This window comes from Diadema setosum, chromosome 4, assembly GCF_964275005.1.
Source record: "Diadema setosum chromosome 4, eeDiaSeto1, whole genome shotgun sequence".
NCBI lineage: Eukaryota > Metazoa > Echinodermata > Echinoidea > Diadematoida > Diadematidae > Diadema > Diadema setosum.
The window spans coordinates 47106202-47130989 of record NC_092688.1 but is presented as its reverse complement, the minus strand read 5'-3'; the positions used below and the strand labels follow the sequence as shown (position 1 = coordinate 47130989).

Here is a 24788-nt window from a genome sequence, read left to right as displayed (position 1 = left end):
GTGAGATAGAAAACGAAAGATAGAGAGAGAGAATCATGAGAGATGGTAGAAGCGTGATAGATGTTGGAGGTAGAATGTGAAGGAGAGCTGAGATTGGGAGAGAAGAGAGAGGAAGTTAGTAAGAGAGTCGTAGGAGAGAGGGAGAGAGAAAGAGAAAGATATAGATAGAGAATCGTGAGAGATGGAAGAAGCGTGATAGATGTTGGAGGTAGAATGTGAAGGAAAAGAGAAAGTGTAGAGAAAGAGCGGGGGAAAGAAGGAGAGTGAGAGGAACGGGAAGCTTGTATTCAGAAGATGCGACCAGAATGTTGATGATCGGGATGCGATCAGCCGAGACAAGAAAAGAAGAAGAAGAAGAAGACGGTGAAAAGGAAAAAAGAGAGAGGGAGAAGGGGAAACAGTTAAGCGGGAGGCTACTCACATCACGATAGCTACCTCATGATACAGAGACCGATGTCGATTAGAAGTGGCCAATTGAATTAAAGCCAATTGATTGCTGAGTAGAAGAGCAATCATCTTTAGAGATGGCTGGTTCCTGATAGAGGTCGCAAGCTTTAAAAATGGAATGGTTCCTGATAGAGGTCGCATTGACTTAGACAGCCTCCATCACTATCACTTCTTCTTCATCTACTACAGCACTCGTTCTGCTCCTGCAACCACTGCTGCTTCTCATTTTGGACATTTTTATCCTTCTGCTTCTTCTTCTTCTTCTCCTTCTGTTTAATCGTCCTTTGTGTTTTTCTGCAAAAAAAAACGTTTCAAGGTGTTTTTTGCGACATCTATAGCATTATTTGCAATGTCTCTTTTTGTATATGATGTATAGCATCGTCACTAATATAATCTTATCTTCTAATTGTTATGGTTTCTAAAGAGTTATTATGTTTACAGGAGAGCATGGAATACATTTCAGAGGTATTTGTTATCAATTCTTAGTTCTGCACCACTTCAACGAAATATTTGCTCAACGAAATTCCTCTTGAAGGCCTATAGATTTCTTAATCCTTGGCTGTTGGAAAACAATAGAAATATGGTGACAGATTATTTTGAACGCTTCTTTAAGAGTGGTTCTAAGGCGTGACCACAGAACCAGGAATGCAAATGAGACAATGTGTTGCGTTTGTGTATATGTGTCTTAATACAAATTATGTACCGGTAATATCTTTACCTGATGTGAAGTTAGTCCTTTCTTATCAAGTGAAGAGAAATACATTATTTCGAGACCTTGATGTTTAATCTCATTCTTGTATAGGCCGAACTAGATCACGTAATTTACCATTTTGGAATTGAGTTCGAGCTAAGCTATCTGAATGCAAGCGAACGTGCCGCCACCAACTGCGGGCACGGCTCCCGAATTCATGTCATCAGCTCCCCGCTGCCTCTCCGGGCGAGGTTTCTAGGTTTCGCGGGTGCCACCAATCGCGATTCTCGAAGCCGAACTCCTTCTGACTTTGCCTGGTTGAGCGCGGTAAAATGACGGTGGTAACAAGATCGGATGTAAATAACAGCAGAACGATGAGTTTAAATGAAGAACTAATTGTCTCCTTTTCAAAGTCAATACGTATTCAGTTTGCTTTTAAGTTGACGCGGGAGACCGTGGGTCGTGCAGTGGGTTGGTGTGTCATTTTATACCGAGCCTGCAGATTACGGTGTACGGTTACACGCACGTTACATGCTCGCCCGCGGTTCGTGGGTCTTAAGACTCCTATTCCTCTATTCGTCTCTCTTTTTTCTCTCTATCTCTACCTCTCCCTTCTCTTTCTCTCCCTTCTCTCTCTATCTTCGTCTTTATTATATCTTTCTACTTTGTCTCTTCTCTCTCTCTTTCTCTTCTCTTTTTATCTTCTCCATTACTCTATTGTATTTCCCTCTCTTTCTCCATCTCTCACATCACTGATGTTGATAATCTCTCCTGTATCTCTCTCTCTCCCATCTCTCTCTCTCTCCCATCTCTCTCTCTCTCTCTCCTTTTATCTCTCCTTGCGCAATATTTACTCTTTTTTTTCTCTCTCTCTCTGTCTTTCCCTACTCTTTTGTCTTCTGCATTTTACTCTCTTGTATTTCCCGCTCCCTCTGTCTATCTCTCACATCTTAGATCTGAAATCATCTCTCTACATCTACATCCTTTGTCCGCCAACTTATATCATGTCATGTATGCTTACATGTTCAGAGGAAGGATTTTTGTCACTTTGCAATGACTTTATGTCTCTCATTATTCCTATATATTTCTTTCTCTCTTTCAATTTCTGTATCTTTCCGCGCCTCCATTGTCGCCAGATTTTGTAATGGGCTTCATCATGTGTCAATAGCTTCAACTCCAACCCCATAAAGAACTCCAATACCAAAACCAAAAGCAAAGCAAAACAAAACAAGACAAGAATAAAACAGAAATAAAGCAAAACAAACAACCAGGGCAACTCTTCCCTTTATTTCATTCTGTTCGTCGGAAATGTTTTAAGAGTACAACACTTGGGGCCATTCAAAATTCTCAGTATTGGATATTGAACATCATTGTCAACCATTAAATGGTATCATTCTTAAAAAAATGATTTTCCCCCTTTAAACCTTGAGTTTATTATTGGGTTAAAATCTTTGCCTGCAGGCTTCAGTATTCTCTTTGGTTGCGGCGTGTTCTGCAAATATGTATTTTTATTTTGTTCATTCTCATATTCTATGTTTGTACTTTGTGTGTATCTGTGTGTATGCATTTGCATGTTTACGAAGTATGTCTGTATTCTATCAGCCTTCAATCCGATGGGAACATCACATTATATCTTTTTTCTACACTCTTTTTATTGCCTTTATGTGTACAGGTCTCAAACGTGTGCATTGATAATTCGTGGATATATGAGCCTATTCCATATTTCTGCACAAATATTGCCCGTAAAATCATAGTAACTTTTATGACTCTTCCAATGAGACATATTAGCCCCTTGAAAGCAATGGCTATTTTTTTTCTTCAAAAGAATCCCTCATTGTATAATACCAATAATGACACACAATGTAATATATATAGGGTCCATTCCCTATCCTCCGTGGAACGTTTCATTTCTCTCTCTTTACCAGAAAATCTAAATTGATAGCCAAGGAAAGTCCCGCCATTTGCTCTCTTATCGTATAATTGGATGACATAAAATCTAGTTAAGTGCCCCCTCCCAACTCTATTGAAAATAGGTTACGAAACATATCCCTTTCGCGCGTAATAGCCTAGAATTCAGAATCACGAAATTAGGCCATTTTCTGGAAGCGCGATCACAGTAAGATTCGGCGGCGATTCCACATTCTGCCCACGTCACAATAGATCCGTTTCCTTGGTGTATCCATTACGGAATGGAAGGGGGAACTTGCCTTGACATGGCAAGTAAAGAGGAGCGCTTTTTTGATTGAATTACGACCGACTGTTTAATCGCGTATGGAGCCGAATGGTTGGGTGAGGTGAAGGGCACGTTCATTTTCCTTCTGTGATCGTCTTCTTGTTTCTTGGTGATTGAAATTATCAAGATTGTCCTTATCGTCTTCATCACAGTTGTCATGGTTATCATTGTTACTCTTCGCTACCATCATCGTAGTCAACATCATCGTCATTTTGATAATCATCAACATTACTTTCCATCATAATCATCAGCGTGAAACTCATGATCATTTATTTTCTTTTGGGGGTTAATTGCACTTTCCTTTTCTTTTCGCTCTTTTAAATTCGATTTCTTTTCTTATATGTCTTTATGTTATTCTCCATCTTCTGTGTTCATTCTATTGTTTTGACGCTTCTTTGCTACAAACAAAACATTTAAAACAAATAATAAATTGTTTGATTTCACATTAATATTTCGCACGTTGCTTGCAAAATGTTAAGCAACACAAGCGACTAATTTCCTACTCCATTAGTATCACTTTAAAACGTAGAGTACCGTTACACCAGACAGTGTAGACTTTGGAGAATTTGTGCAATGGACTCCAAATCATTAATATTGAGGAAAAGGAGATGCGGATTTCGCTTTCAGTGACAATATACCACATTTCGTAGTTTGCAGACGTGGAATTCATCAGCCCCCTCTTGTAGTGGAAGGGCGAAATCGACGGATACCGATAAATAAAAAGAGCAGGATGTTGAACAATGGAATACGTCTCGGTGATCAGTTTAGGCAATTTTCACATCTCGCCGCATGCGAACAGGCGACACGCCAAAAGGAGCGGGCAAAATCTAATTTGTTTATTAAGCCTTTGCTGAGTTCTTGGGCGAACCCCCGGCGAGACACACTTGTCCGCGGCGAGCGAAACGCATAGATCGCACTCGGGCCCTTGCACTTCGCGAATAAAACGTACCTAAACGTACCCTCTTCTCTCACTCCCTCTATATGCTCTCCCGTTTTTCTCCCTCTCTTTTCTTCATGTACGTTTCTCTGCGTTTTCGATGATCATTCGAACAAAATTACCCTTATCTAATGAACTGTGCACAAATAGGATTCATAAGAAATAGTACCTTGGTATGATTCTGTTTGATGAGATCAGGCCGTAATAATTATTTGCGAGTAATTCTATTTTAGGCCACCGCTGTTCTGAGCTTGCGTCCTTTTCCAAAGATTATTCCTGAGGTGGGTTGATGGAAATATGAGGCGACAAACAAAGCAACAAACAAGCAGAAATCTGTGCCAGCGGCAAACGGAGCTTTTTGAAAGCCAGGGAAAACGATAAAAAGTGATCTACCATTCTCAAATCAAGGTCAGCGTTAAATCGCGCATTACTTTCTTCAATGACATATCTCGTCGGCCTTCGAATCCCAGTTTGGTCGGTCTTTCATTAGTACTCATTGTCAATGGAGGATGTTAAGTGGTGTAACCAGGTTGATTCTCAGCACGCGGACATCCCGCAGAAAGTTAGAATCGGAATCATGAGAGAATATTCTCAAAATAATGAATAAAAGGTACAAAAGAAGACGACGACAATAAAGAAACAAAAAAGACTAGGAAACTGGTATCGTTTCGGCCGCAAGAAGTACCTGACAACTTGAGCATGGCTGATACGGAAGATGCATATCTTGTGACAATATAGTTAAACAAGAGAGGGGGCACACACGACTGACAAAGTGAATGTGTGTGTGTATGTGTGTGTGTGCGTGTGTGTGTGTGTGTGTGTGTGTATGTATGTATGTGTGTGCGTGTCTGTGTGTTATGTGCACATAATGGGTACGAAAGAGAGATAGAGAGAGAGAGACAAAGAAAGTAAGAGAAGGAGAATGATAAAAGAGAAACTGAAAGTGAGGTGAAGAGAAGGAGAAAGGAGGTAAGGCTTGGTTAAGCCCATTACAACCGCTGACGAATTGTTACCCATGAAGAAAGGTGGAAGAGGGGAAAAAAAGAAGAGCGCGCAAAGTTTCCGTCCAGCTCCCTACGGATCCGTAGCGATCTGGCAATCGATAGAGCGCTAATTTCGATTCCCTTGTTCCAATATTGCTATGTCGTCGTCTGTCATAACACCACCTCACACCCCTGAAAATCTCCCGCCATCAGCCGTGGCACTGTAGAGTCGGCTATCCGCCCCTCTGCAACTGCGTATTTCTACTTATCGGAGAAGTCGATGCGATGAAAATTAAAACCGAAGAAATCCATGGGAAATGACCAAAACGGTAAAACCTACGATGAGGATTGAGGAGTACCTTGAAAAAAAAAATTGAAAAAAAAAATGATAGAATAGAGCGACTTTTGGACTAGCTGCCTGTATAGAGCTAGCACCGAGTGCTAAAGATCGGTATTTTCACACCCAAGCTCGAGCGCACGGAGGAAGGCGGACAGTAGATTTCAGCTGCCGTTAGTCCCGAACGTGGCAAAAATCGTTGGGCGAATGTAGAGTGACCCTGCTAGACAGGTGCTGTGGTCCACTGTTTGTCGTGGAACGGAAAAGGACAAACGTCATTGTGACTATTCGCCAGTTGATATAAGCTCGACTGGTCTTTTGAATTTCCAGAGAAAGAACTATTTCACATTCATACTTCTTGATTATCTTTCCTTTTGAGCGGAGCTGAATTGTCAATGTCATATAAATGGATGGTTTTGTGGATCTTAATTGGGAAGAATGAATACTCTCCCAGCACCAACCAGCTTACAATGATAGACAAAAGAGAAATCAAGACTACCGGCTGTCTTTCTAGCTTCACTAAAGAATCAATCACTTCGACAAAATGAAGGGGGCAATGAGGTGGTGGAGAATTCATTCGTTGATTTGAAAAGCTTCAGTATTGATATCTTGCATTTCTCTCGTGATGAATTTCATTTCGTCATCTGCTCAGAACGACATGTGAATCGCCTATTTACACCAGGCGTTTTTCTAGGAAAAATGGCCGTTATCATTCTCATTTTAATCGAATAAACAAACTTGTAGCTTAAAGTAATGATATCAACATTTGATTTTGTTGAAGGAGTACATTCAAATTCAGATTTTGGTGACCTTTAGTCAAGTTAAGTGGTCAGGTTGTGCAGCTTATTACGAGCAAAACGCTCCAACTCTGGTCGCATACTTAGTGACATTCTTCCAAAGTTACACAAGCGCTATTGTTGCAATCTTGCGACCCATTGCAACTGTTATAAGCAATTCACCCTCAAACCATGTTGTGAATCACAATATTTGTACATAATGCGCTATACCCCCTGAAACCGTCAGAAGCAGTGAGTTCGTTCAAGAAATAGATTATTAATGAACTTCCCCGCCGATGAGCGCCCGAAACTAAGCAAACGTCGGGAACAAATTTGTTGGCGGTGCGTGTTTGGACAGTCAGGGGGAAAACGTGTGCTGGCGTTGCGGGGCAAGAGGCAACGCGTGGTCCTAATTCGCCGCTCCGGGGGCCTGCTCAGTTGCATCAAGGGTACTTAACAACTTCAAGTGTGTTACCACTCGAAATCGAACGAGAGCGGGTTGGTATAATCAAAAAGAAGACTGAGAGGAAGAATGAGTGACTGGAAGGACCGAGAGAGGACGAAGAGTGAAAGAGACGAACAGACAGACAGTCAGAAAGACATATAAACAGAGTGATTTGAGGTTACAAGAGGCGGTCGAAATTTAACAACTTAGTTTTGCTGTCCATGTTGTGCATACCTCTCAAAGATTTGAAGTGAAACGCAAGGACAGCGAGGATTCGGTAGCCCCTTCAACTGTCCAAAAGTGGAAATAATCCCTCAACTTAAAATGATGGAATGTACATTAATTTTGATGATACAATCACGAACTAGGACTTAAAACATTCTCTCTTTCCATTCACGATTCTGACATTTGCACGTTCTATGTTGATTTGTCAACATTTATTTCAAAGACATTGTTGTGTGAAGATATTCAGGACCCTGTTTTATGAAGAGTTAAAATTGATTATATAGTTGATTTCAATTGTAAGTCTATGGCAGCCTGTGTGGTAAGGAAATTTAAAATCGATTTTTATCTTTTGATAAAACGGGGCCTAAGGGTACTTGAGTATGATAATTACTACTGATTATTTCCAAGATGAGCTCTAGGCACATTAATTGAGTATTCACATTTTTGTTGATACCGATTGATTACTTCATAATGAAGGTGACAAAAAAAAATGGTATGAATACAGGAGAATAGAAAGATTAATAACGTTGCTGAGAAAGAAACTTAGAAACATCTGTATTGGATACCTTCATCGCATCAACATTCGCAAAATCATTCTCTTTAGCAACGAAGAAATTATCTAACTCTACAAAATTTAAGAACAGCTTTCATGAGATATTGCATTGTTTCCTCATAAATATGAGATTGCATCAAGCGGCTGTAAAATCTCGGAAAGTTTTATTGACGGAGGTGACTGCCGTAAAATAAGTGACAAATGATGATTTCTTATTAATGATATTGAGTCCACTTCAGGAAAAGTATAAAAGGTATAATATTTCCTCCCTCGGGGCCTCTCAAAATTTGATATTTTGATATGTTGCTTAGTTAAATGAAAGGCTGTAAGCTGAGACCCAGTTTGATAATGACGAGATCGTCTTAAATGTTAACAAAAATGACACATATAATATGTATGGGAGTATATGGCAGACGATGAAAGGGGGGGGGGGTGATTCGGACAGGCATCATCCGGTACTAATCGGCGGTGTTTGTGTGGAAGATTGCAATCTGTTCTACGACATTCGTCCCGGTATGCATGGCAACGCACGCCGCGTGCTACCAGAGAAAGCGGACGTGATTGAGGCGCCGAGATTCATCGCAAACTCTGTAATTGGTGTCCACACCAAGTTGAGAATCCCGTCACGAGTTGGGTTGCGGAGGGGGGAAAGAACGCCGACTTGGCGAGGTCGAGGTGATAACTGGAGAATCGGATGCCGTCAGTTCCCCCTTCTCGTTCTCAAAGACCACAGCACGCTCGGCCGGCCAGCCTTTTCATTGCTTCACACTTTGCCTAAACTTCTCCTCTCCCTTCTCCCAACGCCCATCCCAGATTATGGAGAAGGGAAGGAATTCTCATCGGAACTGAGGGTGCCAGTTAGCGGGGTGTTGAGTCGTAAACGGTGCAATTTATTTGCAATTTATTCCGGCAGGAGGGTGCAAGTGGGGTGCTGAATTGGACTGGGGTGGGGGAGGGGAGAGAGAGAAGTATTAAGGGTAATGCGGGACGGGAGAATTGGAACTAAAAGTGTAAACGGATGTTTTCCGTATCCGTCCTAATTATGTGAGCACATGGTGGCGATTCTCATTGTAAATTCATCACTACGGATGCCAAATTCCAACCGTAATCTGAACGGAATACTCGAAACAAAATTTGAGGCCACTGAACCATTGCCCAGAATGTGTACTTTTTACGACAACATCTCCATGTATACTCTTTCATTAAGGTACAATAACTCTTTCTTTCGCCCAGTTGTTGACACCACTATAAGAGAAGCGTGTATGATTATTCCACTGTGGGTCTTGGGAGGCTAGACACACGCTCTGTGTTCCTTCTTTCGTCTAAGGGTAACAAAGTTATTAGTTTAATATGAAAAGAGGCCCCTTTTCGCACATCATACTATACAAGGCGTAAGTGCCTATCCAACTCAATAACTTCTCATTTTCCCGAATAATCTATACCTTAGTCCGACATGTCCGATGATGCGAGAGCAAATTTATGAACAACTGAAAATATTTGATAATTTGTGAATATAACAGACATCATTACAAGCTTCACCTTTGGTGTAAGAATTACGCTTAATGTATTCCCAGCTGAGGCACTTACCCTGTTGGTCCTTTGACCTTCTCTTGACCTTCTCAGTGATGCTAAGTGTCAATTACTCCTTAATATAATGATATCATTACTATGGTGGCGATAATGATGATAATGATGATGATGATGATGACGACGATGAGGAGGAGGAGGAGAAGGAGGATGAGGATGATGATGAGGATGATGATGATGATTATAGTGATGATGAAGATGTAATACAAACAACGCTGAATTTCAAGAAAAGTGATTGCACTGGCTGTAAAATTTTAAAGATAACAATGATCATGATGCCATCGTCGCCATGATATAAACGTATACTCATAAATGATTTCATCATTTCAACCTACAAGAGTAGTTTCAAAGAAAACAAAGTTGTTCATCACTTTCATGGAGATTTTGGCATTTGTTCTACAATACACGGAATGTATTTCTTTCTTTTTTTAATTCAAGCATGCCAAAATTTACAGGGAAAATTAGAATTATAGCTGATAGATCAAACAACATCAAAACCATCTTCTTGGTCGGTAATCCTTGAATATCTGGGTTATTTTTCTTTAAAAATATCTGTTTGTTTCAATAATAAGCCACAAAATAGTTTCGCAGTGAGTTTGCTTATGTATTATATAACGCGTGTGCACCGTCATTTCGGCGGGCGCGGCTGAAGTTTTGTGTTGTTTGGAGTCTAGTGTTTGATACATACGTAGAAATTAATACATTGTATCTCTGAAAAATAAATGTGTCTGTGTGTTTGACTTTGTTTCGCGTTCTCCGCTTTTCTTCCTTCTTGTCTTTTCAGTCTTCTTTTTTTCTTCTTTTCTGAAAGGCCTACGCAATATACAAGCTACCAACGTTCTAGTTGGTGTCTACCGCAAGGAAAGTAATAGAATCTTCAATTCTATATTGAGAAGCACTACCAGTATTACCAAGTTTACGTTACGTCACCGATCAACTTATTTGGTGAAGTCGTATGAACGCCGGCATTGTACTCGCTGCTGATTTTTTGAAAGAATACTCTCATGTTTGACACTCATAGCCGTTATATTCCCAATGAGATGTTCTTTACTTTGTGACATTAGTCACAATATGACAAGTGATGTCTTCTCTCGTGTCCTCCAGGCGGATGTTCCCAACCTTCCGATGCAGCATCACCGGGCTGGAGCAGAACGCCAAGTACATCCTCCTGATGGACATCGTGCCCGTGGACGACACCCGCTACAAGTACCACAACTCCGAGTGGGTGGTGTCTGGCAAGGCCGAACCACACATGCCCAGCCGGCTATACATCCACCCGGATTCTCCGGCCACGGGGGCAGTCTGGATGAAGCAGGTGGTCAGTTTCCACAAACTCAAGCTGACCAACAATAATCTGGACCAGCACGGCCATGTGAGTAGCAGTGTAAGCTCCACCTACTCTTACATCAATTTCTTGAAAAGTTTCATTTTTTCACTCGTTTGCATAACTTTCTTTGGTCTATTCGTATAAGCTCGAGCACACTGGACGTGCAAAGGCGATGGAATCGTGTGTGTGTGTGTGTGTGTGTATGTGTGTGTGTGTTAGTGTGTGTGTTTGTGCGTGTGTGCATTTGTATTTACTGCAAATAAAATCATTGAAAAGTCAACAAATGGTTCAAAACGAACATAAGACACTGAGGTATGGATGAAATGAAGGACGGCACAAAATATATCCCTCTAGCTCTCTTCACGTCTCGTTCTATCTCTCTTCATATCTCTTTCTATCTCTCTATATGTCTCTTTCTATCTCTCTTATGTGTCTATTTCTATCTCTCTACATATTTCTATCTCTGCGTATGTCCCTTTCTATATCTCTATATGTCTCTATATATCTCTCTATGTGTCTCTTTCTATCTCTCTTTATATTTTCTTTCTATCTCTCATGTCCCTTTCTATCTCTCTATGTCTCTATATATCTCTATATATGTCTCTATCTATCTCCCTACATGTCTCTTCCTGTCTGTCTATCTAAGTTCTTTCTATCTCTAATTATGTCCCTTTCTATCTCTTATATATGTCTCTTTCTATCTCTCAGTATGTCTCATTCTATCTCTCTATACATATGTCTCTTTCTATCTTTCTACATTTTTCGTTCTATCTCTATACACGGCCCTTTCTATCTCTCTACATGTCTCTTTCTATCTCTCTGTATTTCTCTTTCTTTATATCTACATGTTTCTCTCTATCTCTCTATTATATCCTCTATATGTATCTTTCTGTCTCTCTATTATCTCTTTCTATCTCTCTACATGTCTCTTACTTTCTCTTCATTTGTCTCTTTCTATCTCTCTATATAATCTCTTTCTATATATCTATATGTCTCTTTCTATCTTCTATATATTTCTTTATATCCCTCTACATCTCTTTCTCCCTCTGATGTCGCTCTTCTTTGAGTGCCACTATATCTTCTTCGTTTCTTTGAGCAGCATTTTATCTTGCGCAATAGAAATCAATTAATCTGATGCAACATGTCCGCTAGGCATGCAACAAGCCCCAAACTATAAGCCGGGCCCTAAGGCGGGAAAGCACCACAACTCGTGTTCACCAGACAACCATCTCTCTTCTTTCCTTCTTTTCTTTTCTTGTTTTTTTTTTTTCTTGCCCCTCGCCGGGAAAACTGTCAGGGGCCCGCGGAAACGAGGTCAAAAGTAATCTTACAAATGTGGCTTTGCCATAAAGCTCCCACCGTCGGCCCGCTGAACTCGTGGCTATGTCGAGCAGTGGAGTGTCTTCACTAAATTTACACGGTTCGCTGAACCCTTCGGACCGTCTACGGAAGATGTTAAAGAAGTCAAAACGCTGTGCGACCGAAAGCAGCGTGTGAATTCTTAATCTCGTAAGTCCCCCTTACAACACCCCTAATTAGGTTTACCCGAATATAGCGTGCAAGATATGATTCTGCGGACTTTGAATCGCCATTTTGATTTTTCATTCGCTTTTTTTTTTCTCTGTCCCCCGTTCTTTCCCAAAAACTGACCAAGGACACAAATTTGTAAGACGAATCGGGCTGGTGCGCACGGTTGTGCGTAGTGCACGCGCTGTATTACCCAGTGCGTGGTTGATCCATGCTAACAACACACACACCATTTTGGCGCGCAGATAGGCGGACACAAATCGCATCGATACAAATGAGATCCGTCATGTCGAGCATGCTAATGCCACTTAAGTGTGCAATACGGGCTTGGCTTGGTAGTAAAGAGATTACACAAAATTAGTGAAATGGACCTGACTTATACGACGAAAAGGGACCCCTTCTCTAAATCCCTGGCGCATGCCTGTCCAGTGAACAAATTTGAGGTCACTTGCATAATAACAAACAGAGAGTTTAAGATGAGGCGAGAGGGAAAATGGAATTTACGAGCGACAAACGAAAACCAATTCATTAATACCCTCGACATAACTAAAGTATTTTTCTGGTCCTCTTCCAGGATTTCTCCAGTCATGAAAAGTTGATTCTATAATAGTCTCAAGTCAAGGCCAAACGTCGCCTACCTGATACCATAATTGCGAAGGTCTTATTGAAACGACCGTAATGATAGGGCAGACGAAGATAACGCGATACAAGGTGGTCGATGGCACCAGCAATGCTATCGATCATTTCATTGCTCCAGTGGTATCGCTGTCCGTACACTATAGCGTGCAGGCTAACCAGAAATGAAGCTCAACATATCGGTATAGCATCACCTGTCCACATCACACGTTTTTCTACGGGATTCAGCCGCTCTGCTAGCTGAGCAAACCCGTGTTCCCGACCACACCGGAAGTGAACGATACGGACTTTTAAATTAGGTCTATCAATAAGGGAGGGGGGGGGGGTCCGTCAACTAACGTATTAAGGTCCAGTATGCAGTGGAATTCTCACACTGATTTCGGTGGAAAAATATCGAATGATTGCGGTTGTATCTAATTCTGCAGGGTGCAATCGTGGATCGATACAGCTCTTTGATGACGGAAAATAATAGTCATACAGTGCTTACTTTATAAACGACATAGCTAAAAAACAGAAAAAAAAACTTTCTGCCTTTGGGTCTGGGAGTAAGTATTCAAATCGACTGTAGACGTGGCGACCTTGTTGAGTTGAAAAAAAAAATGTATGGCTTAAAAAGACACAAACAAAAACACAAACAAAAACGAAAATTAGAAGATTTTCCGGATACTTCATTGGTAGAGTCTCCTTATTATGAAGACGAGTTCTGGTGGCAACAGTGTCACGGAATCATTGTCGCGTGTAATGAATCGTCGAGTGTCACCTCGTCGTTGAGGAAATACGTTTTCACAGCTCTCCTAACAAGATGCTTTGTGTCACCGTCGCTTTACGCACCTGCGGGTTTTTGTAGCTAAGTGTGGCTGGTGTCAGGCCGCCAACTAAGAGTCATATTTTATAAATGGGTTCATAATTTCATATGTGTCCACATAATATTATCTCGGGGTTTTTTTTCTCTCTCTCTCTCTATTTTTTGTACTTTCTTCATGCTGGAATTTCTTTGCTTTATTGAGCTGGTGTATTCCACAGAGAATTTCGAAAATTATGATATTGTTCACACATAAGCCTTCATTGTCGTTTTCCTGAGAGATTTACATGTGCAGTTTTAGGAAGGTTTTATTTCAATTTTTTCAAGCATGATTTTTCTTATGATCATAATTGTGCAGCGTTTCAAATTCAATATGATATCAATGAAAGTGTTTTTCTACAAGCCACTGCTTCATTAAGGTAGTCTATGAAATTCAGAATGGAGTAGAGCTGTGTTTATTTGAACGAAGAAGAAAGAGTCGATTTGTTTACTGAGTTGCCTCTTCTCCATCTCCTGTGTCAGAGTCTCTCCGGATGCGGAAAGGGGAAAGGGGTGGATGATGGACAGAGAGCAAGCACCGTTTAATCTCCACCTAATCCCTGGTTAATCTAAAAGCGGCGTGGTGTTGGGTGCGTAATTAGGGCTGTGTAGCCAGGTCCTCCACGCTGGTCGTTCACGCCCGTGGTCCACGCACCTGACAGCTGGTTTGTATTGCCTACTTCATCCCGACCGGACCGGGCGGCCAGCATCCCCCTGTCCGACTCGTAGTTTCTTCCCTCCGTCTCGGCTCCCTGCGCAAACCCGACGAGAGGCGACGGCCTACGAGAGAGCGCGCGTGAAGCCCGCTGAATACCGCTAGAAGTGTGAAGTTTGGCAGAATCTCCCGTCTCTCAGGGGCATAGCGGTGCGACCCTCCCGAGCTGGGCAAAGCCCCCCTGGCCTCTCTCCGGTACTCCTGGCTGGCGTCCATCTCTTGGGCTCCGTTAACTTTTCACAGCTCTGGTGATATCTTACATATTGGGAAGTGTCAAAGACTGGGGGACGGCAATTTGACCGTTTCGTCATTAAATTTCGGCTCGGCACGACGTTAAACCGGGCTCTGATTTATTGCACACTGTACCTCCAGCCAAAGCCATGCACTTAAACAAACAAATCTATTTGAAGTTCATTATTAGAGATTAGAGAGACATTAACAATATCCTAGCATACCTTCCCTCCCCTTTGATATAGTCATGTAGGCCTATACACATTGCACACACTAGCTCACCACGAAGGGCAGTAACAGAGGATACATAGGAGTATGATATTGTCAATTTTTTATTCTCGAACGACAATGACTTCTACAGGTTATTTTTACATTGGTTATGCTCTGACCCTGGATGTATCAAACATCTAAGCACTAAATAAAGGTAAAACAAAACAAAACAAAATGGCACCAACAATGTATGTATAACACATGTACATGTATGTTCATGTACAATGATAATACAGGAACCAATAAATCAAATCAAATCAATTCGAATCAAATCAAATCAAATCAAATCAAATAATCATCTCTATGACAGTCTGTTTGCACGTCAATACTTAGACATACATAGATGCACGAAAGTTATTTGAAACGTAATGCAGTCCTATAACCAACGTGAACACATAATTAACTTCTCTTCATTGTATGGCGATTTCAACTAACAAACAAAAGAATACGGTTTTATTCCATGATTTACAAATTTGCATTATCACCGCAATTGAAGAGCAATTACCAAAAGGTAACATGTATAATATAATGTCAATATCACATATAAACAAATTGAATCATTGCTTGCTTGAGTCCAGTATATATATTTTTGCCGTTCATGACTGTAATTTCCTTGTATATTATGTTAACATATAGGTTGGACTTTCTTGATGTGATAATTTGCACTGATTCGTTGATTTTCGCTAATAACTTGCAATTTGTCCATGTATAAAATGAACGATCTTCACACTAACTACTTCAGCTAAAAACTCAGAGACGTCACAACATAATTATGACGAATACCTTATATCTAGGTTATGATAACAAGAAACATCACTTCCAATGAAGAATCAGCAGTAACAATCGTGTATTACTATTATTGTACAGACAAGGTTGCCACGTAAGCGCCTTGACTATTGCTTGTTAATTTCTTTTAAATAAAGATTGGCGCAGACAACAGCGGCCTGAAATGTGAGATTCCCTGTCAAAATAGTTCACAAAATCCAATAGAATTCATGGTTTGGCGAAAATCTTGTTTTCAAGAGAACTTGGGGGAGGGGGGATGACGGGTGATGCACGTGCAAGTTTGTCTGGGCCGGTAACGTCTTGCACCTGCAGCACAGGAGCGGTCCACGCGCCCGTCTATCTCAGCCCCGCTCTAGACAGGGATTATGTAAGAAGAACTGAAGAAGAGGAAAAAAAAAAGACGTCTAAACTGGGAGCAGGGGGTATTATGATCACAAGAAAACAATATATTCGATCGAAAAATTATGAGAATATTGATAAGTGACCTTAAAATTACTCAGAGAATGCACCCGCCTGGGTGGTATTATTGTAGCGAGGCAGGAAATCATAAACGCGGACAAAACGTCATACAAAGACGTGATTTTCGTCGGGAGGACAACATACACGGGTTCAGCCGCCGACTCGCTGCTATATCGAACGAGAGTCGCGGGGAGGCAGCTGAAAAAGCGCTGTAAGATTTAATCACGGACTTCCTTTAGCAAACCGAGATGTCCTTTTGAAATTGACTTTTGACTCGAATCGTCTCAGCAATGCGGATTTAATCCACGTCTCCTCTGTCTCCGAGCGCGTTTCTTTCGCTCCTCTCTCTAGTGCATATTTGCGTGGCCTTCTTCTGTAGATGATACAATTCCTTCAGTCTTTGAGAGAGACATTGAGAGAGAGGAAAAAAATCAATTCGTATCATGATCATTGCTACGCCTGAAACTGAGTCATTGTTATCACTGTGTGAACTGTATTCTCTTTGCTTTCGATATTGAATGAGATTCATTATTTCCTCCATGATATTTGGTGTGGAGAACCAGCCTTGAAAGACGCGTTATCTCCTCAACCGCCTGCGCGCGCGTGCGAGTTTGCGTACGTGCGTGCGCGCGGCCACGTGTGTATATTAAAGCCCCATGGTGTTCTCACCTCCATGTAGCTTGTGCAATCGTTTCATGTTTTTATATGTCTTTTATTTGAAAACTAGTTTACATTTGTGTGTGTGAGTGTGTGTGTTTCGAGACAATCACAAGCGCACCTGGTGTGTGCATCTACGTAGTCTGTAGATTTTTTAGCCGCCTAAAATTGAAAAAGACCTGGCTGGGTGGGAGCACAGCTTTTGTCCTTTACATTATGACTCGCATGAATAAAGAAAAGTTTATAATTGCATGTTTGAAACCTAGGTCTCATTTAGCTTGAAGCGGACTCATAATGCAAGAACATGGAGTGGCTTTGACCGCATCTATCATTGCCAATGACCATCAGTGTGCAGACACCATAATTCATAGTGTTATTATAACAAAGTATTATTGATTGTGTGTTTGTTGTGTGGGTGTAGCCAATTAGAACCTGAAACCTGGTGTCCACAGTTTCCGAAGAGAACAACTGTCACTCAAAAGAAGATAAAAGTCTCTGTATATTCTTAACTTCTCGATAACTTCACACATACTTGTAGGGGTGGAAGGAGTTCTGATTCATTCCTACGCCTTTCAATGGTATGTCACAAAGCAATTATGACATCACCAAGCAATTCTGACATTGCGCGCTGCTTCGTATTTTCACTTTGTAAAAATACAGAAAGTAACTGTGACATCACAAAGCAATTCTGACATCGCAATGTGCTTTGTATGGTCACTGTAGGATCCATCCACTACACTGCATCCGCCACACGACTTCTCGCATCATTTTTTCTCTTCTTTTGGGAAAACTTTTGATACAAAATATAAAACGAATAATGATACTCCGCATAATTTTGAGTTTCTGATGAAAATTACGGGCCTCGGTGCCTCCAAGTGTGCTATTTTGGAACCACCTCTGCTCATAGTTTTAACAAGAGACTCTCAAGGCAATATATCATTTTGTATATCTCACAATATCATATCATATCATATCATATCATATCATATCAATCATATCATATTATATCATATCATCATTTCATATCATATCATATATCATATCATAATATCGTACCATATCATTTCATAACATATCATATCATATCATATCATATCATACCATATTATCATATCATATCATAACTGTAGAATTGATAGGTCTATGAATGCCAATGAGAAAAGTAGCGTAAACTTCCAAGAAATAAAGAAATACCACCAGTGAAATGTATTCTTTACGTTGTCTCGTTAGTGAGCACAAACAAATTCGGTATAGACTGATGAATACAAAAAAGAATTTTGAGGTATTACTCTTGTTTAGATTATGACACGACAAATTGTATCGCCTTAATATGAAACTGCAAGAGCGATTTTTAGTGTCTGGTGATTGAGTCTTGATCACATGTCTTTCCCAAATTCATGTTATGATTCTAACTCTCCAAGCGGAATGCATCAATAAAATCATGCGATTTCATGATAAAGCGATGGAAAAGTGACCATATTATTGTGTTTTGTTAAGACAGTATACTACTCAGTAATGATTAATAATTTTCTTTACATCTCATAAAAAGTCAACTATGAATTCAACTTTGAATCCCCTTGCAGCGAAAGCGTCTCTGCTTTTGTATATCGCATTATATATCAATGGTGAAGAGAGATCGAATACTCTGTTTTTTGTCTGTTCTTCTTATTTGTCCAAATTTCAGCGATATTGACCTACTTTAACTGCTAGAAAAACAGACTCACGGCGTGGATGCTCTTCAGCGTTATTGAAGCATGGTGGAATATTCTAAGAAGGGGGGAGAAAAGAAAGAAGGAAATCGGTGTCGAACACAGAGGATGTTGGTTTTGTCTGTGAAAGACCGTCGGCTGCAATGGGAAGCCCTTGCATGGGACAAGAGCCATGAAAAGGCATCGTAACTTGCTGAAAACCGGCGCGGTCTTTCCTGCTTCCGGTATAGCCAGGGTGTCCTCACGCCAAGAAACAAACAGCCGGCCGATATCAAAGCATTAAGGCCGTTGATATCCCGCTTGTGTCAGATTGGCGAGCGCCATAGCTATACAACACTGCCTGAAAAGGGTGTGTAGACGAAAATGATCTTTGCTATATGAAATAATAATGATAAACATTTGAAGGGGGACATCGATTTTCTTTTCCCTTATTGTTAGACAGCGTCACACTCGCAATCAAAGCCTGTGAATAGGACGTTGTTTTTCAGCAACCTAATTTGGCGTGCGCAGCGCGGTGTGCGGAAATGGATATAGTGCCGAATCGCGGCTATACTTACCCTGGCGGAAAACTGAAAGACAAAATATTAGGAGAGATTTTTGTTCATGGATGACAGTATTAGTTTGCAGGAGCTTCTCTATGAACACGAGATAATTTTCCAGAACCTCGCTTTAAGCCCAACAGTTTTTCTACTATATTTGTTGATATGAGGATGTATCTCAATATTTCTCTCAACCTGCGATAAAGCCTGGGCTTATTCGATCTCGATCGCCCTACAGATGTAAAGTAAATGAAATCGTTCAATTGTAAGTGTGTATGTGTGATTTACTTTAAAATGATCTATAGAGGCTGTTAGTCATTAACCGTATTCTTTTCCGACTGATGATTTGAGCGAATCGCAACTTTGTCTATTGTGTTAAAGCAGGCAGTAGATATTATCAAAATCTTTAATAGTTAACAGTCATTGTAATGGAGTTTTCATCGTGCATTAAAAGATTGCCTGATTATACGCTTGCATTTCTTCAATGCGAGAGTGTCGGAAGTGGCAAGAGCTCAGTCAACGTTGAATACATTTTGAATTTCTTCGCAGCAAGCAATTATAATGAATAACTTAGCTCGTCCAACTGGTATAGTGATTGGGCAGCTGTACAGCCGGATTAAGTTCGTTTGCTCAAGGTAAAGTTTTAAAACGATACAATAATTGAAGATTTAGGACTCCGGGGAACAAACGACTGCTAATTATCGTTATCACTTTCAAACATCCTAACGTCATTCCTCTCAACATTTGACTTGATTTGATTTGATTTATTGTTTCCTCATTATCATTGTACACATGCATAATACATGTTGCAGGTATAGCGTATATGAATATATCAATATATCTATAAGTCGCTTAGGCATGTTTTTCATATTTGTTTCTTTGCTTACACAATGAAATACCGTACTCTTGTTTGACCTACCATAGCTTTTCTGTTCTTAGTCAAGCCACATTCCCCATTTGGAGATCTGAGAACCTAGTCATCCTATTCATTTGTGGAGTCACTCTGTTCCTCATGTCGCGCGTTTATTTCTCCCGATAATCAAAAATAGTCATCATGAAATGCAGCTTACCTCCATTGCGGAAACCAAATCAAGTATTGATTAGTGATAATAAGTAAATCTATTTTTTATGATGTCTCTTAAATGTACAGCTTTCAGTGTAGAAAGTAATGCTATGGAGCATTGTTCTTAAGTAATCAGGACTGGAATTTTCCGGAACGATCAACACTTCAACTTTTCTTTCAATATTGTAAGAACTTTGCTATCATCACAGTACGATAATCTATTTTTTCCACACATCATTTGAAACCTACATTATTTTATCAATCGTCTCAGCAGAATAAGGACTATAAAATAAACAAAGAAAGAATTCATGATGTCGAAATTAAATTTGTTGACATTGTTATGATTAATATGAAGCACGCGTTTGAGTACTTGACAGTAAAGAATATACTTGGAGATACAGGCGTGGTAAAAAAAAAAAGTTTGCAGCTTTCTGTGACAGCTACAGGTGTCTTGGTCACGGGGGGTCATTGTGCACGTGGCAGAAAGCTCGTTTTCCCGCGCTCTAAACCGGAAGTCAAGTGTTTGTGCGTCGACTTCTAGGAGGCGCCATTTGCAGCTCAGACCAATACGATTTGTGCTCATCTCACACCAAGGGGCTTAAAGAGAAGTTGTCTGAAAGAGTCTCGCCGCTCTCTCCAACCACTCTCCTCCTCTCTGCGATGGCAGCAGTTTGTGTCTTTGCTTTAAAGATTTGTAATGGCGTGAGGGCGATTCAAAAGGCGTGCTTCTGATAGAGAGAGCAAGGGAGAGAGATCGCTCTTACGGTACGACGGCAGCTCTGTGGGATGACTGGAGACAGACTGATAATCTTTTCGATTCGACCCGGTGTGGTTTGATTCCCGCTGTTCAGCGCTGCTCAGACTTGAAGTAAAACAAAACCCGAACGTGTTAGGATCACTTTCCTCGCCCCGTATGAACGAACTGCTAAACGCTCATTACGAATCACAGAGCAGCTGAATCTCAGTCAATAAAACAACACACTCAGCACGGGGCTTTTTTTCATTAGATTAACTAAAGCAAATCTCAGTCCATAACAGCATAAATTTGTATAATATCAAAAACATGATGACAATCATTTCAACAACAAATATTTCATTTGCACATGGCTGCTACTGTGAAGCACAAAAGCCATTGAAATCACCAACTGAGCAAAAAGATCATATATAACACCAAGTAACATAGGAACAATAATCATGTATTTAAGATATATCTTCATATTCATGCTCTATCATCAGGCAGGTTAAACGTTCAGACCTTATAATCAGCTGTCGCCGCTAACAATAACAAACACTTGCGTCCTGATTGTCTATTTATTCCCTTATTCACGCATAAGGCGCGAGAAGTCATTTTCTATCACGTGGGCTGAAGTGACGTGTCACTTCAAGAAATGACTGCAGAATTATCAATCGCGGAGCAAGCACCTCGGCTTCAAAATGTGACGCTCGGCCCAAACACCTCGGCATCCAACTCCGCGAAATTTGCCAGTATATTAACACGCTGCCATTTTGAGAGGGGAGTGTAATGTGGCGAGAGAACGAACGGGCATTGCGTGACAAAACTTGTCGTCACCTCGTCTCAGGCAGCCTTGAGAGCAAAGTTTCACAACCGAGCTTCGCTATCACGCAGCGATTGTACACAAACACACACACACAGAGAAACACGCTCAGACACAAATTCAGACACACACACATGTGCGTGATTGATGCGTGTGTGTGCGTGTATGTGTGTGTGTGTGTGCGTATGTGGACGTACACATTAATTGAGCGATATCCTTACGTGCGCGCGCACATACACACCCACACTCGCACATACACACATTAACATCAATCACACACGATCACGTATGCAAAGTTAATTAATTTCTTTAAACTGTTCATAGGCAAACCTTTCACAGGCATACCCATCATACAATGAAGTTTACTAAGACGATACGACAAATTAATATATACAAAATATGTACAACCAAGCTCGACCTTACAAAGAAAACAGGCGAACCGGGATGTCAGTTAAAGATATGAAGATAATAAATGGTGTGCCGTTTTACTCACTAGATGCAAGAAAAACACACATCAATATATCGGTATGTCGTTATATTCCACACCTTTTGTTCGGGTGAAATTATTTTGAATTGTAGTTGTGATTGTTTAGACGGTACCTTCTGTGTGACGCACGATACTTTCCCACAAGTCTGGCCAGGGACCGCGGTGCTAGACCATCTTGGCGCCTGTCTCTTCGATTCCCGTAGTCCCATACATTGATCAATTTGCTGCCTGCGACACCTGTTGAATCCAACGCATTATTCGGACCAAGTGAGACGGAAAAATCCACCCACCAATCTTTCGCCATGTGTTTGCTTCGCCACTCTTTTGTTTTTTTCTATCCTTGGCCGTTTTTCCCCTCAGCCATTTCTTTGCTTTTCTACCTCCCTCCTCTCTCTCTCTCTCTCTCTCTCTCTTAAACAATCTATGATCAACTTAATTTGTTCCAAAGGAATTGATATTTGGCGTTTGTTGTATATGCGTGTGTGTGTGTTGTGTATTGTGTTAAGCATTCATCATGATAGAGCTATCACGAAATCGCTGTCTCCCGCTGTTCGAAGGTCGGCGATTTTCTTTCTTTCATAAAGAAGCGTTGTTTAAATAGCTGGATACTGGCTGTTTTCATTGCAGTCGAGAAGAATCAACATCTTGCTACCCACTTTTGGAAGAATGGTAAACTGGAAATAGAGTGGATATAATACGATGACCATGAAAATTTGGTTACTGTTTCAATACGAAAAGATATATAAAGCTTCAATCAACAATAAAAAGATGGGGACGTGACTTCGAATTGGAAGCATTACGTGGAAGTTTAATATGCTGCAAATATTAACTTCATTTTATTTTCTTGTTTGTACAAAGATGAAAGAAGTCTGCGTATCTTTTTTTTTTTCATCGTGAAATTACAAACAAAAGTAGGACACCACAAGTCACTATTATTCTGGACCTCTGGTCTAATCTAGTTCTTCCTCCCCTACCCCTTCCTTTTGAAGTTACTAGCATTTGAAGTCAATTCATTTCCACTCTCAGTATAGTATAGTATAGTCTCATAATAGGCCTACATCTCTTTCTATATTGATGTATATATAATATCATCTGTATATATGTATGTGTATTTGTTCATATCAACAATTTGACAGTTGTACGTTTTGTAAATACTGAACAATTTTGTACGATCTGCAAAAATGTAGTTCAATCGCTCAATAAATTATCACATCAACTCCAATCCTTATATCTGAATTTAATCATCACATTATAAGGGCTTCAGTCATTTTTGTTAGACATTTTTCGAAGCAGTATACAGCTTCAACCATTTAAGCTCCCAAATTCCAGTGTTTGTTGTTAATGTGTGTGTTTTTTTTTTTTTTTTTGTAATGGTGTTGTGTGTCATATGTTTGAGTACATTTATCTATTTTTTTTTTTGTTAACGTGTACATAAATGTGTAGGGAACGATGGGGGGAGGGGGCGCCCCCTCTTTAATTTTTTTTTTGTCAAAACAAAAGAAACAAAAAGAAAAAATGGGGTGCATGCGCCCCCTTTAATTTCGTAAAGGCGCCTCCCAATTAAGGAATTTCTGGGAGAATGTTAGTTTTTTTATGGTACTTTTAGTATATCTTTTGAGCTTTCGACGAGTCTTGCAGATGATAATCTTTGCTTGACTTAACTCTCTTTTATAAAAGATGAAAGATTGTTTCTTTTTCTTTTTCTTTTGATGAGGGATAAAGGTGATATTTCAAAAGGACTACGCGTCACTGTAAACTTTTTCGTTATTCAGTGATGGATAAATCTTATTGAACAACTATTTCATTTCGCAACAGATCATCCTGAATTCCATGCACAAGTACCAGCCTCGATTTCACATCGTCCAAGCTAATGACGTGTTCAGCCTTCGATGGAATAGCTTCGTGACCTTTGCCTTCCCGGAAACAGTCTTCATCGCCGTCACCGCCTATCAGAATGAAAAGGTAGAGCTATTCATTTCAGTTCATTTCAATTCATTTCATTTCATTTCATTTCATTTCATTTCATTTCATTTCAATTCATTTCATTTCATTTCATTTCATTTCAATTCATTTCATTTCATTTCATTTCAATTCATTGCAATTCATTTCATTTCATTTCATTTCATTTTATTTTATTTCATTTCATTTCATTTCATTTCATTTCATTTCATTTCATTTCATTTCATTTCATATCATATCATTTCATTTCATTTCATTTCATTTCATATCATTTCATATCATATCATATCATATCATTTCACATCATATATCATATCATATCATTGCATTGCATTGCATTGCATTGCATTGCATTGCATTTCATTTTATTTCATTTCATTCCAGCCCATTCCATTTCTAATTTTGTCCAAGTTATGTATAAAAATAATTCTACTATGGAGATTTTGTTTTGTCACTTGTTTACTATGGATACATCTTAACAACATACAAAAAAAAAATTACATTACCATCGAATGGATCGATAATGTAATGTTACAGGGATGCTTTAATATTGAATTAGATTATTATAATCTAATGGTAATAACGATTTTTCTTAGAGAATTAACGAAGGCCTATAAACGAACAGCAGTGGGTTAAAAGCTGTAGCCAGTGACAGCCAAGAGAGATAGAGCGCGTGCTTGCACTGCGTAATCTATCATTAAGCTGTTCATAGAGGGGCTTGGGAATCGATAGACCGTCATAAAATATGAATCCATAAAATATGAAAGAACAACCCTGGAAAACAACAAGAAGAACTCACACATTACACTAGT

General features: G+C 40.0%; 1 protein-coding gene across 1 annotated transcript in view; it reads left to right on the top strand.

Moving 5' to 3' along the window:
* Positions 1-24788, top strand: part of LOC140227364 (uncharacterized) — a 69233-nt gene that overhangs the window by 25081 nt on the left and 19364 nt on the right. Inside the window, exons 4-5 of the mRNA XM_072307776.1 lie at positions 10319-10586; positions 23833-23979. Coding sequence (XP_072163877.1) covers positions 10319-10586; positions 23833-23979 — 415 coding nt within the window. The remainder of the gene's footprint in view (positions 1-10318; positions 10587-23832; positions 23980-24788) is intronic.